General features: G+C 42.2%; 1 protein-coding gene across 2 annotated transcripts in view; it reads right to left on the bottom strand.

Moving 5' to 3' along the window:
- Positions 1-258: 258 nt before the first annotated feature.
- The window catches only part of SLC9A7 (solute carrier family 9 member A7), a 147158-nt gene continuing 130473 nt past the window's right edge, over positions 259-16943 (bottom strand). For both annotated transcript variants that reach the window (XM_059050611.2, XM_067024134.1), the window contains 2 exons: positions 9716-9821; positions 259-5939 (listed from right to left, as the gene is read on the bottom strand). In XM_059050611.2, the coding sequence (XP_058906594.1) occupies positions 5688-5939; positions 9716-9821 (358 nt within the window). In that variant the 3' untranslated portion in view covers positions 259-5687. The remainder of the gene's footprint in view (positions 5940-9715; positions 9822-16943) is intronic.

Raw genomic sequence — 16943 nt, 5'->3', positions numbered from 1 at the left:
AGGCAGAGACCAGGTTTAAAGTGTTTCTTTTAATCTTAAGGCACATTTTTAACATCTAAAAAAAAATCTGTTGCTGTGATTTTTAGATCTAATTTTAAAACTAAAAATTTTCAAGCATCTAAATTAGGGTTCAGCAAAAAACTTTTCTCTAAAGACCCTGATAGTAAATAGCTCAGGCTTTATGAGCAGCTAGTGGTTCACTGCTGTTACAACTCCTCGGCTCTGTGTGAAAGCAGTCACAGACAGTATGCAAATGAGTGGAGTGTGTGCCAATAAAACTTTATTTACAAAAACAAGCAGTAGGCTGCATTTGGTCCAGGGGCTGCCGTAATTTGTCAATCTCTGTTCTAAATGAAGTTGGAGAGGAATAGCTTCCACCCAGAACAGAACCTCTCTGTGAGGGAAAGAAACAGACTAAGAACAGGATCATACTGCATTCTTCTACTAACAGACAATACTTTTAGAAATACAAAGCAAGATGAGCTCACCCAGTTAATCTTTTTATTTTGAGTTTTGTTAAAAAAAAAAAGCTTTGAGAAAAATGTGTTAAATATCAGTAAAGGGCAGGAGAACATGTAGCTAGCTTTATAATATCAATCTAAACATATACACAAAGGCAAACATTAAGTAAAATGCTAGGGAAAGGGAGCACTTTGGGGGCCTAACTCCAGTTTTTCTTATTGCACACAAAGGTTGTTGATAACTCCAAGTCTTCACTTTTTCACAGTTAGACATACTTTAATATTATTTTATATAACATGTTTATATAACATCCTATGTTAATTTTATAAAGCCACCAGTTTGCTACTGTTCAATGGAAGTAAAAGACAAAAATTTCCCCAATTACAGTATGTAAGCTCTCTATAAAAAAATTCCCCGGAAAGTCACATCAGCCCATATTAAATTCATCCTATTCTATTAAAAAAACTGCTTTTCAGCTATTAAATGAATCTTGGTGGCCTTCCCATTTAATCATTTTAATGGACATAGTAAAACTTCCTAAGTAAGAAGTACCAGATGTATTTTATGTAAAAAATAAAAAAAACCTAGGAGCTGACCTTACCATGAAGTCATACTTCGAATGAGTGATTTCAGTGACAAATTCCAAATCCACAGACTTAAAACCCACATGACTGAAAACCATCCCACACTGCTTCTCCAAAGCCCACAGCTGGAATAATCACAACTAAAGTCAACCCCCAAATGTCCATGTAGCTAGATACTCACCCAGTAACACTGGGATCTTAACTTTTTTGAAGTGCTTTAGACAGCAGATGTAGAGTACTTCATGCTGTTTCCAAGTCCTTTTCCACCTGAGTTCCCCCAACACATACAGGCCCAGATAATTTTCCACTGGCCAAGAGTTGAGCTGACCATGACATGTGGCAGTTCTGTGAACCCATTTGAAAAGGTGGCCATCAGGATGAGAAGGTAACCTCTCCCTCTCCCGAGCACTCTCCCTTCCTTCTCATCTTTTCCAAGGCTCATGTAGCAGAAAACTGGCTGCCTGTGTGCGCCATGTGGGCCATGGTTAGACTATACCCTGCTTACAAAAATAAAACTGACATCAAAAACTTTGGTTTTGCTCTTTACAATTTCTGCTAGCACTGGCTGACAAGATGTGTTTGTTAATTTATAAAAACTCTGCTTATGAAACTTGGAACTGGAAAAAAATAGTTTCTTTCTAGGTCTCGTTTTGAAAGGATTGTCAAAGAGCCTACTTGCTTTTCCTCATTAGACACGAGCATTGGTTTCCAGAATGTTTCTGTGTAGATTGTTCTTATTAGGTTTTAGAAAGTGGGAAGGTCTTTTGAGGTATCCACATGGTGAAAGCAGCATTCAGGTGGGTCGTTTCTAAACTCTAACTCTTGGCCACTAGATGCCCTCAATTTACTGTATCAGAACGCAGCAATTGACACTGGTGAGCCAGATTCTCACTTAAAAAAACAACAGAAGAGATCAGAATTCAATGATACCAGTCTACTGTATTTGACAGACTAGCTCCTACACTAATTCACCTACAGAAGCAACATCAAAAAGCAGGCAGGAAACTTGTCAAGTGTCCCATTTCTGAAGTGGAATAAGGAGTCATATACTTACTGAATCAGAAAGCTGGCTTTCCAGATGCTCTCAGTCCAGATTGCATTTTACAGCAGATGGGAAAATCAGCTTTCTGATCTACCTCTTAGAACTCGCAATGGGTACCAAGGTAGGGAGAGCTATGATGGGGGGTGGGGGAGTGTGTGCATGAAACAGACTTCTGTTTTGGAAAGAACCATTACTTCTTTGCCCGAGACTGAAATGTTCGCGGATAGCTGAGATAACATTTTTTCAGGTTTTCTAAAGAGATTTTGTAAACTGAACCATGAAGGACATTTTCAAGTCTAGAGAACACGGCGTAAAGAGCTCCCTGCCGTTTGCTTGATGAAACATTTGATGTTGCGGTGTGATTTTGGGCTGCAGGGCATCAATGCTTTGTCTGGTCACTCTGACTCCTGACGGTCAGAGTCCATTTAATCACATATGCCCTTCCTATACCTGTTTCCGAGGAAGAAATACCAAATTTCTTTAAATTCCAAATTTCCTTCTTTAGGTCGGTTCTCCCTGTAGTCCCCAAAAAGAGTATGAAAAGGAATTGCAGGCGTTTTTGTCTTTCCTGTGTCGGTGCTATACAAAAGTTTGCGTCTCCTTAATTACCTGCTGCCGACACCACCGCCACGTGACAGCAAAGTGATCACAACTTTCCACTTAATACGGAGCCTCTGCTCAGGCAATAAATGGGCCCATCCTTATCCTGAGGAGTCCAGTGTGGATGCAGGCATGGGGACAAGCAAAGTGTGAAGAGAAAGAAAGTTCACTTGACTGCAGTGGGGACTATTAATATAATCTCAGGTTAAACTGCAAAGATAGCATCTCAGAAACCTTCACATGTGATTAGTCTGCAGCTCAGTTAAGACAAAACCCCTTTTTTTCCCCCACAGATGGGGGCACATATGACAGGTTTTTAATCCCCCCCGCCCCCGCCAAACATACACTCAAGTCGCCCATCTCTCCTTACGCACTAAGGTTTTCAAAAGTGACCTTTTAGGTTGCACTTTAAGAGGTACATTCTTGACTTCTGCAAAGATTAGCATGAAACTCTCACAGCTGCCCAGTCTGTATTACCGATCAACAACTGTTTGTTCCACATGACTAACAACTAAAATAAAACGTTCTTTGCTAGGCCATTCTTTAAGGTTCCAAATAGGGTCCACTGCAAGTTCTAGACTAGAGGCTCTCAACCCTAGCTGTGTATTAGAATCCTTGAGGATCTAGAACAAAGCATGGCAGCCAGGCCCCACCCCAAACCTACTGAATCTGAATCTCTGAGGGAAGGGCCCTGGCATCAATAGTTTTAAAAACTGGCCAGGTAATCCTAATGTGCAGCCAGGGTTGAGAACCTGTGCTCTAGAGCATTCGACTACTGAACTGTCATCCCCCCAACCCAGAACAAACATGTTTATAAGATGACTTGGGATTACTCTCTCAGGGCAACTTTCTTTAGCTGGATGCACCATTACTTAGCAGTTTCGATCTGATTTCTGCCAGACTGGCAGCAGACACTCAGCCTTGAGTGGGGTGCTTTCAGGCCTTCGTGGCACCCTACTTTTTTGCCACTCAGCACAGGCATAATGCTTCTGAGAGGTGGAAGCATGTTGATGAGTGGACTCACTTCCCATGACCCCTGGTAAGATCAGGATTAATCTCCACATCTTGCAAACCAAAATTAGGACGACAGATCAGTGACTTACTCTGATCCACTGAATAAAAAATCCAACCACGTAACTACAAACCTAGCTAACTTTTAGCCTTAGCCAATCTCCATTTACTTATATTTAAGTAGGTTAGAATAAAATGTTTGCAGTGAAGAGGACAAAGCCCATGGATGACCATAAAATCAAAATGGACTTTAGTGTAGATACAAAGGAAAGAGGGGAATAAAAATGATTCAATTATATTATATTGAACCATATGAAATTGCCATATCTATTTTTTTATATGGTTGAATGTCATCAATTTCATATGGCTTAACCTAATAATAAAATTTTCCTGGTTTGCACAAATTATCAATTCAAAAACAAAGTATCAAGCAACGTCTTATTTAAAAATGAACCATTAAAAATGCGAGTCAAGGAGATTAAATGACTGACTTCATTATGGGTGTCCTAGACTGAACTGGGCCACTATTTTGTCTGCCACAATAAGAAAACTGCCCGCATTTTATGAAAGCATTTTTTAGAAATTGGGTTTTCAAATATACTAGCACTGAAGCATAGAGACACGGGGAGAATCTCAAACTCAGTTTCCAAGAGTTCTCTCAGTATTTCACTTACTGCAGGTGCGGGCAGGTGGAACAGCTCATCCACAAAGAACCCAGACCAAAAACCTGAATTTTAAGTCACACTTACACATTAAGCTGGTGCAAGGCTCCCCAGATACCAAGAAAATGGCCCTTCTCTACATGGCATTCAATGTCAAGACATCTGGATTCTTAATCTGTCTATAGTAGACAAAACCTTCCATCAAATTGAATAATGCTGAATTTTTCATTGACTTGCCTCTGATTCCCCATGTGGCCACTGAAATCTCATGTATTTATTAGCTCAAAGTTTGGAATTCTACTCAGTCATTAGAATACTATCTTGTATTTTCTTTGCAGTTAGTTTTGTTTGCAGTGAGATTTCTTCCCTCCGAATACTAGCTTGTTCCCTCTTAGGCTTCTTACTGCCTTCTCTTCCCTAGATAAAATTGCACCCCACAAATTGTGATGTTGTTTCTAAACCCACAATAGAATCCAGTCCTATTAATCGTTTTCCAGGCAGTCAGCTCATATGGGAGCCTTCAAGAACTGACTGATTTTTGCAGTGATATCACCATCAGTTTCTAAACAGTTTCTCCTGTCCTCAGATTAATTAAAAACAACAGTATAACACTATTTTGCCTTTGGTTTCAAACATTTCAGTAACTTCTTTATGGAGATTTCCAGAGAAGGAATTGGAATTCGTTCCCCCATGTTGAAATGTTCATGGACATATTTTCCAATCTTCAGTCTAGAGGAAACAGGTAGCCAAAAAGGGCAGGAATCCTGATAGGAGGGTACAGTCACACAGCCTTGCTGCTGGAGCCTCCACCCAAATTGCTTTTTCATGTTTTCTGTCCCATTTAACACCAGCTTCTCACAATCCTTGGAGGTCCAATCTCAATTGCCTTCCTTCACGGTCTTTTTCTAGCCTGTTCCCCCCTTGCTATTCCTGCAACCAGCTAGACCTGCATTGCTGTGTCTGGATATGAAGCCTCTCCTGGGAAGAACCCCCAGGAGTTCTTCAACCTGCCACACCTTGTTCAGATCTGCAGGTGAATGAATGAAGAGAGCATTAAAGCATGCTATTAGTTTGTTTGTTTGTTTAACTCTGAACAGCACACTACTATGTAAAAAAAAAGTGGGAATAGGTCTGCATTTGTCTTGATTTAGAGACACTTTAGCCCCACCAGCTGCGTCTTGGGTTAAATTTTAAATGTGAAGATATCTTCAGACCCCAATAAAATAGAAGTGTTAATTCCATTCAGTCAAGGCCCCACCTCAAGCTTGCAGCCATCCTCACCCCGCCAGTGGGCCTACCCCGTCACTCAGGGCTCAGGGCGGGGAGTCACGCGTTATCCTCCAAGGGAAACACCAGGCGGGTGCCCCGGCTGGAAACCTTCTGGTCTCCCATTCCCAGGTCTCGTTCCAGCACCTCCTCGGCACTGCTCTTCATCCTCCGACCGACCTCGACGCTCGTGGGGGCTGTGTGGGAGCCCGAGGAGCCGTTCGCAGTCACTGTGCTGTCCCCGTAGGTCAAGGTGAGGTCACCCTCGGTCAGGATGAAATCAGAGTCTTCCTCTCTCAGCGGCTCTTGGTTCTGAAAAGTGCAACAAACACCGCAAACATCAACAACAAATGGAAGACCACTATTTTCCATTAGTGGTCTTCCAGCTAATGGAAGGCCGGGCTGAAGCCAACCCCAACCTCAGCTCCTCATCTGAAAAGAGGGATCATAAAACTTGCCTGCCTTGAGCCTCTAGTATGATAACTGGATGTAAACGGTAGAGTGCTAGTCAATGTAAGGCTGTTGCTGAACGAGCACTTCAAACACCAGAAAGCAGTTCTGATTTTAAATGCCTGACAGCTTGGGGACAAAAAGTGACAAAAGGGAAGAAAGGGATATCAGCTCCAATTTTCGGCTTCCCAACCCACAAAGGTAGGAAGGAATAAGGTCCCTGGGCAAACCTACAAATAGGTTTCAGGTCCTCTCTTCTTTGGGAAGGTCTTCTGGGGGCGGAGGCGGCTTCCTGCCCTGTACAAACCACCCTAAACCCACCTGGTTTACAGTTGAACTACTCTTTGTCCTAGTCAGCAATTCAGGGAAGAGGATAAGCCATAATTAGGATTTCCTTCCTGTCCCCACAGAAACACCCTGATGGGAAGGAAGCCCTCAGGTGGATGAAGCGAGGGACAGAGAGGGAGGGGGGCGTTTTCTCGAGCATCTATTATATGCCTGCCAGGAACGTCACAGAAGCTCTCATTTGATCCTCACCCCTTCCTTATGAAGGGCACACTCAGGTCACAGAGAAGAAAACCTGAGAGAACCCATGGAATTTGCCTGTGGCTGTCCAGTTGCTTGGAAGCAGAGTTAGGATTTATGCTGTCCCTAGACTGGTTCTACCTACATAAAAGATGTGAAAAACCACCCCGTTGGGAAGAGGACTGGTGGGGCATCTCATGCTAGGCAGCGGTGGTAGCAGAACAGACAAGGCTGAGCAAAGCAGGCTACGTGGCAGCCACTTGAAACTACGAGACTACGGGGAGAGTGTCAGGAAGCAGCGCTAAGTCAGGCACAACCTTTCACCCTCCGATGGTTTAACAAGCAAAGCAAGGGGTGATACACTCCCCGCGCCCCCGCTGCATGGCCGTCAAACACGGGGAGCTTCTTTCTTCCTTGAATGGCAAACATATGCTTCCAAGCCGCTCCACGTAAACGGTTCTTTCTCTCCTATTTCCCATCTACCTTCAAAGTGCATTTGCGGTCCTTCGGCCTCTACACGACAGGGTCTCCTTGGTGTGGGATGCTGAGCCTGCCTCCCTGACAGCCACGTGGCCCCCACTCAGTCTCGCTGCCCGAGGCTGGGGTAGATTCTCCCGCGTCCGGGCCGGGGATCCCCATCTACGTGAGAAACCACCGAACAACAGTGATCTCCTCCTCTTCCTGGCGTCCTTCCTTGCGCTGCTGACCTCTTAGGAGGTGCTAGATGAACGCCTGTTGAATGCACCGACCCAGGGAGGACCCGTGGGGTTCTGGCCCATCTCTGGGCACGGAAGGGTGACAAGCACATGCTTGTTTTCTGCATTGTTTCTCAGTGACGTCGGCTTCTCCACTCTCCACAGCGTGACTCCACTTAACCAGGGCTCTGACTTTTTTAACAGGCAAAGCACGCAAGTCCTCTTGATGGCTGCCTCCAACCCTCACCGGAATGAGGCAGGGAGCAAACGTACAGTTCAATAAACATCTTCGACTCGGGCAGAGCATAATTGTAAAGCTCACTCCAAACTCCCCAATTTCCTCCTTCCCATTAGTAGTTCTGAAAGTCCTGAAACTCTACCTGCTCCATGACGGTTTTCTTCACAACAGATGACATCATGTTCCCTGTTTCAGCACGTTCCATTTCTCCCGTTCATACATGCGCTAAGTAATGTTTTTGTTCATCTCTGTCAAAATCTCTCTCCCAGGGCTCCTTAGCTCCCAATGTTCAGGAGAAGACTCTCCTGGCACGTATTTTGCTGTTTTGAGGTTTGGAGCCACACGGGGACAAGAGAGGAATACAGAACAACTGCATGTGCAGGGAATTCTGCAAATGGAGCCAAGCCCCTCCCTCCCCAGCAGCACAGAGGAACCCCCAGACGGAAGCTCCAGTGTGGCCCACTCTGACCCCTCGCAGTGGGAAGCAGGGCCAAAATTCACTGACAGTAGAAAACAAGACTGGATATTGTCCCATTCCATGATGAAACTCACAAGCCCAGACAAATAGTACCCCAGGAAAGGTCACTCAGAAACAAGGATGTAGTAAAACCCAGTGGAGAGGGATTTCCAGATGGAAGCTTAAGGAATGTTCTATGCCGACGACAAAACTATCCCACACCCTCGAATTCCAGATGACAGGATTGACAAAAGTTTTGTTCAGCTGAAGGTTTGTGTAATTACATAACTAGCTGTCCGGTGAGGGCTGCTATGGAAATGGAGTGAAATAACCCTGCAAACACCTGCAAGCAAGAGTGTCGTGGAAATGTGTGCATTTAAATATTCACAGATCATTTTCATTAAGTGGAAGAACACTGTTTTCTAGGCGGTTCTCAAACCTAAATTTCATTTAGAGTTAGTGGAAATGAGGAATAATGAACATCTTCCATATCTCCCAAAGAATCTTGGTGAAGTACAAAATGCCCTACAGGTGATAGGGGGGCTCACCCAAAAGTGTGTCAAACAGCCCAGAGAATGGCTCATCTGATGCCCTTACCCGGCACTAGACTCCACATGGAGCCCCCTCCATTCTCTCACCTCTGGCTTCCTCAGTTAAACTTCCAAAGACTCTCTGCTCTCACTCTCTCAGCAGCAGGCCTCTCCGTGTCTGGAGGTGGCTGGGACCCCAGTCAGGACCCCAGCCCAAGGCAGTAGCAGCAGAATGGAGGGTGGTTCTTGCCTGCAGCCCAAGTCACCGCATCTTGGATTGGCTGTGGGGAGTCCACAGCCCAAACATTACCCCAGGAAGCAAACCTTGGGCAGGCTCTGGAAGTGGTGAGGGGAGTACTTTCAATTTAAGTCCCTGGAAGTATGTATATTGAGTTTATTTTGAGTTCAAAGTAGGCCAGATACCCCTAACTGATATGTGAGGAATAGTTGGTAAGCTTCCGATTAGGTAAGGTTTTTATAAAGTTTTCATAGTGGGTTAGTTACTTTACTTACAGAGACATGAAAAGTGACCCCTGTAAAACCTAAGTAAGAAGGAAGACTTTAGAAATTGGTTAAAAAAGACTAGAGCTAGAAGGCAAAGAAACACGTAAGCCCAGTGAAACAAAATCAAACAGTGTAATCAGTTGGAGCTTCTTTAGTGGGAGAAGTGAGGATACCGAGTCACTACCCTTTGTTTCTGATGATAAAACACATCCAAATGGCCCACACTGTCACTTTACACAGAGGTCCAAACTGAGCAAACTATTCAGCATTCAAAAAAAGACAGATTTATTAAATAAAATGGGATGGGAAATTATAAAAGTAACTTTTTAATCTATTGGTCTGTATCCTTCCAACATAAAAGGAAAGGTAATTAGCATTATTACCTAGGCTCATATTCCACTAAAAACTCACCATAAGCATTAAAAATCACTTTACAAAACCGGGAGCAGTTCTAAGGAAATGGTGTTCTTGGCATCTGACCCATTTTTTGTAACTTAAAAACAGTTTATCAGAGGTGGTACAGGAATTCCATTTGTATATGGTGAGGGTCTGGGGAGGTTGGAAGCCTCAACTATCTTTAAGAGAACGAGACATTGATGCTGTTCTCTGTCACATTTGGTGGAAATTCAAAGCAAAGGCTATAGCAGAACTGCAGTGTTAGCATGGCAACCCGGCCATGCTGTACTTACGTCGTACACCTGGGGGCTGGTCAGACATCGAGCGAGCAAGCCACACCAGGCTGGGAGAGTGGTGGTTAATGGGGGGCCACTGTGTGTGAGGATGGGCTTCAAGTAACTTTAAAAAGAGAATTAAGGAAAAGTGCCTGCAAAGAAAACACACACCCAACAAAATGTGTTTAGAAATCCCAAAGAGTAAATCATCTGGCATTCTACCCCCCAAAAGCCTCTTTTCCCCCATTTTACCAGCACAATACAGAAAGTACCTGTATTCTGCAACAGTCTGAATCCAAGATTAAACTATGCCCCATCAGCCTTAAATGTTAACTGTTAACTTTCAGGTTGGCGGTTCCTCATTTTCAGTTAAAAAGAATATCTGATTAATTAGAACACCCTTCTGCCTTCTTTGTTATGCTGAATGAGAATTTTGGTTTTGATCAGCCTTCCAGCTTTTTGTTTGTTTGTTTGTTTTCTGGCGGTACACGGACCTCTCACTGTTGTGGCCTCTCCCGTTGCGGAGCACAGGCTCCGGACGCGCAGGCTCAGCGGCCATGGCTCACAGGCCCAGCCGCTCCGTGGCACGTGGGATCCTCCTGGACCGGGGCACGAACCTGTGTCCCCTGCATTGGCAGGCGGCGGACTCTCAACCACGGCACCACCAGGGAACCCCCAGCCTTCCAGTTTTTGACACACAACCAGCTCATGTTTTGGAAACAGGAAATCGTGTAGCTGGAGTGGAGATGTTACAGCCCCTGCATCCCCTCTCCCCTGAGATCACATGGTGGAAATGTTCGAGGTGGACAGGACCTGAGAGGATTCAGCAAAACTGTTTCACAAAGGTCACTCAGACCTCAACCTCCCACCTTCCCATACAGGACTATTCTTCCCTCTACCCACTGCCTCTCTCCCAGACTCTCCAACACAGTTTCTCCACCTCGACACCAGTGGCATTGTGGGTCAGGTCACCCTTTGTCATAGGGGGCTGTCCTGCATTGTAGGATGTCTAGCAGCATCTCTGGCCTCTAACCACTAGAGCACCCCCAACCCTTCCCTCAGGTGTGACAACAAAAACGTCTCATGACATGGCCCAGTGTCCCCTGAGAAGCAAACCTGCCCTCAATTGAGCCCCCTGTTCTAACATGAAGGTCAACTGTTCTGTGGAGACCGGCTCAGGGTTTGCCAATCTACGGATATTTGTGCTGGCAAATGTGCAGCCCTGTGTCACATTACGATGGAGCTGGGACCGTTTCTGATAACCCAGAGCCGAAGCAGTGTGGAAAAGGTGGAGACCTACAGGGCCACCTCAAATGCAGGAGTGGCCAAGTGACTTTAAAGGCAGGTGAGAAGGAGTCACAGCTGTCTGTACCCAAGCGGATGACTGCTCCGAGCACCATCACCTCCTGTCTTCATTCAGAGCAGCACGAGAGAGAAAAGGCTTCTCTACAGGAGGAGATGGAAGGGTGACCCCTGGGTAAAATTCTGACTGGGAATTACTCATCAAAGGAGGATGTGCGGGCCCTGCTGGGACTCTGTAAGCAGAACAAGCCCCCTCTGACTGCTGTCCTCATTCCTAGAAACAGCCCCTACAGGCCTATCAGTTTTCTTGTGTCTTCAGCTCAGAAGCTGACAGCAGCTGGATTTGCAGAATGACTAATACAAAAGAGTTCCGGGGCACCCAGAGGCTACCTTTCATTTCAGTTCCCTGTCTTGGGCAGTTCAAAGACAAGCTCGCTCTTCTCAAATACAGAAGGCCCTCTAACAACTTCTTTAAAAGAGGAAAAAATATTTACAGATAGATTTTAAATATTCAGATTGTTGGAAGGGCAAAAATGAAATATCAAGCCTCCCTCCCACCCAGTCTTTCTGGTAATTTACCATTACAACTTTATAGAATACAGTTTTTTTCGCCTATTTCCTGATTTATAAACTGTAGTCAGCTTCTAGCTCCCTCTTATGAAGGATGGTAAATTTAATTCATTCACATTCCTCCCTCTTTTCAATTTTTTTCCTTTCTAATTTTTATTTCTAATTAATTTTATACTGTAGATATATAACATTTGCATTCTGTAACTAATAAGCAAATATCTGCTTTGTCTATGGATTGAGTCTAATGTCAAAGACCAATAAACAGCACTTGCAATAATGTAATTTATGAATATTATTCACTGTAACCAAGCAGAGTGGTTGGAATACCATTAAAGGAAATGTAATACAATGTCATTTAAACTTTGTTAGAAAAGAACATTTGAGTATCTTGCAAAAAAAGAAAAACAGATCTTTTAATTTCTTTTTGATCTTGTTCACTTCTTCTGGGTTATAACAAATCACTGTCCCCTTAGTTGGATTTTGTTTTGTTTAATCCTTATGTTATTTTCCCTCCTTCTTATAGAGTCTGCATGGTGCTAAACTTTCGGAATTCTTGCATGTCTGAAAGCCACCCTCCTTTTTTTTGCTCATTTTTGATTAACAGTTTGGGTATAGAATTCTAAGCTCAGAAAAATCTTTTTCATCCTAGGACTTTCATTTTGTTGATGGTTCCCTTTGCTTTGCAGAAATTTTTTAGTTTGATGTAAAAAATTTTACACGTGTTTATTTTTGCTTTTGTTGCCTGCGCTTTTGGTGTCAAACACAACAACAACAAATCAGTGCCAAGACCAATGTCAAGGAGCTTTTCCCCTTTGTTTTCATCTAGGAGTTTTATGGTTTCAGGTCTTACATTTAAGTTTTTAATCCATTTTGAGTTGATTTTTATGAGTGGTATAAGATGAGGTCCAGTTTTATTCTTTTGCAATGTGGCTTTCCGGTTTTCCCAACACCATTTATTAAAGAGACTGCCCTTTCCCCATTGTGTTTCCTTGGCATGTTGGTCTTGATTCTATATGCAAGGGTTTATTTCTGAACTTCTTATTCTGTTCCTTTGATCTGTGTGTCTGTTTTTATGGCAATGCCATACTTTTTTGATTACTGCACCTTTGTAATAGAATTTGAAATCAGGAAGTGTGATGCCTCCAGCTTTGTTCTTTTTCCTCAAGATGGCTTTAGCTATTTAGGTTCTTTCGTGGTTCCATACAAATTTTAGGATGGTTTTACTTTTTCTGTGAAAAATACCATCAGAGTTTTGATAGAGATTGTACTGAACCTGTATGTCACTTTGGGCAGTGTGGACATTTTAACAATATTAATTCTTCCAATCCATGAACACAGGTATCATTCCATTTACTTGTGTCTTCTTCAATTTCTTTTGTCAATGTTCTTTAATTTTCAGTATATAGATCTTCACTCCTTGGTTAAATTTATTCCTAAGTATTTTATTGTTTTTCATGCTACTGTAATGGAATTGTTTTCTTAATTTCTTTTTTGAATAGTTCATTGTTAGTATATAGAAATGCAACTGATTTTTGTATGCTGATATTATCTCCTGTAACTTTAGTGATTTAGTTTAAAAGCTTCAAACAATTTCTTGGTAGAATCTTTAGGGTTTTCTATATGTGAGATCATGTCATCTGCAGAGACAATTTTACTTCTACCTTTCTGATTTGTATGCCTTTTATTTCTTTTTCTTGCCTAACTGCTTTGGTTAGGATTTCCAGTACTGTGATGAATAGACGTGGCAAGAGTGCACACCCTTGCCTTGCTCCAGATCTGACAGGAGAAGCTTTCAGCTTTTCACCATTGAGTATCATGTTAGCTGTGGGTTTGTCATATGTGGTCTTTATTATGTTGAGGTACATTCCATCTATACCTAATTTGTTGAGAGTTTTTATCATAAAAGAATGCTGGATTTTGTCAAATGCTTTTTCTGCATCTACTGTGATGATCACATGATTTTTATTTTGTTAATGTGGTGTTCACATTGATTATGTGGCATCCCCCAGGGATAAATCCCACTTGATTATGATGTCTGATCCTTTTAATGTGCTAATAGAATTAAGTTTTTTGGTATTCTGTTGAAGATTTTTACATCTATGTTCACCAGGGATACTGGCCTGTAATTTTCTTTTCTTGTAGGGTCCTTGGTGGGCTTTAATATCAGCGCCATGCTGGGCTCAAAAAATGAATTTGGGAGTATTCCCCCATCTTCAATTTTTTGGAATAGTTTGAGAAGGGTTAATTCTTTTTTTTGTTTTTTTGGGTTTTTTTTGGCTTCACTGCACGGCTTGTGGGATCTTAGTTCCCCCACCAGGGATTGAACCTGGGCCCTCGGCAGTGAGAGCCCGGAGTCCTAACCACTGGACCTCCAAGGAATTCCCGGATTAATTCTTCTTTAAATGTTGGGTAGAATTCACCAGTGAAGCCATATAGTCCTGGGCTTTTCTTTGCTGTGAGGCTTTTAATTACTGATTCAATGTCCTTACTTGTATTGGTCTGTTCAGATTTTCTATTTCTTCATGATCCAGTCTTGGTAAGTTGCATGTTTCTAGGAATTTATCCATTTCATTTAGGTTATATGATTTTTGGTGAATAATTATTCACAGTAGTCTCTTATGAGCCTATATATTTCTGTGGTATTCGTTGTAATGTTTCCTCTTTCATTTGATGTTATTTATTTGAGTCTTCTCTTTTTCTTAGTCTAACTAAATGCTTATCAATTTTGTTCATCTTTTCAAAAAACAGCTCTTAGTTTTGTTGATCTTTTCTATTGTTTTCTGAGTCTCTATTTTATTTATTTCTGCTCTGGCCTTTGTTATTTCCTTCCTTCTACTAATTTTGGGCTTTGTTTGTTCTTCTTTTTCTAGTTCCTTGAGGAGTAAAGTTAGGTTGTTTGAGATCTTTCTTTTTTCTTAATGTATCACTTAATGTATCACTTATCACTATGAACTTCCCTCTCAAAACTGCTTTTGTTGCATACCATAAGTTTTCCTGTGTTGTGTTTCCATTTTCATTAGTCTCAAGATAATTTTTAAATTTCTCTTCTGATTTCTCTGTTGACCCATTGATTGTTTAGGAGTGTGTTGTTTAATGTCCAAATATTTGTGAACTTTCCAGTTTTTCTCCTGTTACTGATTTCTAGTTTCATACTATTGTGGTTGGAAAAGATACTTGGTATGATTTCAATTTTCATAAATTTGCTAGGACTTGTTTTGTGACCCAACGTATGATCTATCCTGGAGAATGTTCCATGTGCACTTGAGAAGAATGTATATTCTGTTGTTGGATGGAATGTTCTGTATATGCCTAAATGTCATTTAGTCTAAAATGTAGTTCAAGCCCAATGTTTCCTTATTCATTTACTGTCCAAATGATCTATCACTTTAGCATTTTGTCACTCTCCTGTGAACTCTCTCCAATCTTCTCTACATCCTTTCCAGGCCCAGTGAGTAACATGCATTCTGAATTACAATGTAGACAAAGTCATATGACTTAAAAAAAATCTCTGGGGGTTCTATTGTAGTTAATAGCAAACAAGGTAATTTGAACCATCTTTTCCACTGAGGCTAACTAGAAAAGCTGGGAAAATAAAACACAACAAAATTTTCTGCCTAATGGCATCAGAAAGCTACCATGGCCATGAAGAGGGCCAGAGTCTGGAAAAGGAAATCCAAGAGGTGAGCCCTGCACATGCTGAGCCACGTTTTCCCTAAAAGCACCTGAGAAGCTAAGCAGAGCATCTGGCAGACTCACAAAAACAGTGAATCTGACAAAAATTGGAGTCCAGGGTCTTCTGAGGAAGTCTACATAAATACTCTAGGCTCTAGGTTGGAACCCTAGAAGAAAGGGCACACAGAAAACAGACTAACCCTCACAGGAACTGAAGCCCAGATTTATGTCACCTTTATTCCCGATTGGATTAAAGTGATCTGGAATTGCTAATTCCCCTAACCTTGCCACTGACCAGATATAAGGTAAATCATCTCTGAAAGATGAAAGATGATAACCTCATCTAGAGCATCTCAAATTATCTCTATACTTTTTCATTGCACATGTCTGTCACTTATTTAAAAAAAATCAAACACAGATGTACAGAAGGTAAACAATAAAGCTCCCAGAAGATATCATAGGAATTTGGCTTTATGACTTTGGAGTAGACTTCTAAAACAGAACACAGGGCTTCCCTGGTGGCGCAGTGGTTGAGAGTCCGCCTGCCGATGCAGGAGACACGGGTTCGTGCCCCGGTCCGGGAAGATCCCACATGCCGCGGAGCAGCTAAGCCCGTGAGCCATGGCCGCTGAGCCTGCGCGTCCGGAGCCTGTGCTCCGCAACGGGAGAGGCCACAACAGTGAGAGGCCCGCATACCGCAAAAAAAAAAAATAAAATAAAATAAAATAAATAAATAAAACAGAACACAAACAATAATAACCAGAAAAGATAAGATCAAGAAATTGGACTGGACCTTTTGTTCATCAAAAGATTCTATCTAAAAGTGAAAAGGCAAATCACAAGTAGAGAAGATATTTTTTATCACATATAACTAGCAAAATACTCATATCTAGAATTCACAGGAACTCTTAAAATCGGTTAATAAAAAGGCCAATGACCCAAGAGAAAAATGGGCAAGAGACTTGAACAGGCACTTCACAAAGGAAGATACCAAAGGGCCAGTAAATATATGATAAGGTGCTCAACTTCATTAGTCACTAGGTAAATGCAAATTAAAACCACAATGGGGGCTCCATGGTGGTGCAGTGGTTAAGAGTCCGCCTGTTGATACAGGGGACATGGGTTCGTGCCCCAGTCCGGGAAGATTCCACATGCCAAGGAGCAGCTAGGCCCGTGAGCCATGGCCACTGAGCCTGCGCGTCTGGAGCCTGTGCTCCGTGACGGGAGAGGCCACAACAGTGAGAGGCCCGTGTACCACACACACACACACAAAAAACACAACCACAAAGGAGTATAATCTATAAAAATATTGAATCACTGTGTTGTACACCTGAAACTAATATAATATGTAAATCAACTATACTTCCATCAAAAAAAAACCACAATGAAATACCACTATAAATCCACTAGAAAGGCTAAAATTAACAAGACTGGCAATACCAACCAGTGAGGATATGGAGCAAATGGAACTCTCATACGTTAGAGGTAAGTGTGAAAAGTGGTACCACCATTTTATAAAACTGTTTGACACCATCTTCTAAAGTTGAACCTTTGCATGTCCTATGACTCAGCAATTTCACTCCTGGGTATATTCCCAACAAAAATGTATGTAAACATGCACCAAAAGACATGTATAAGAATGTTCATAGCGGTATTTTTCAACGTAGCTCCAAATTAGAAACAATCTACATGTTCATCAACA

This window comes from Kogia breviceps, chromosome X (genome assembly GCF_026419965.1).
Source record: "Kogia breviceps isolate mKogBre1 chromosome X, mKogBre1 haplotype 1, whole genome shotgun sequence".
Lineage (NCBI taxonomy): Eukaryota > Metazoa > Chordata > Mammalia > Artiodactyla > Physeteridae > Kogia > Kogia breviceps.
Note: the sequence above shows the minus strand (reverse complement) of the source record. Positions and strands in the feature narration are given on the sequence as shown.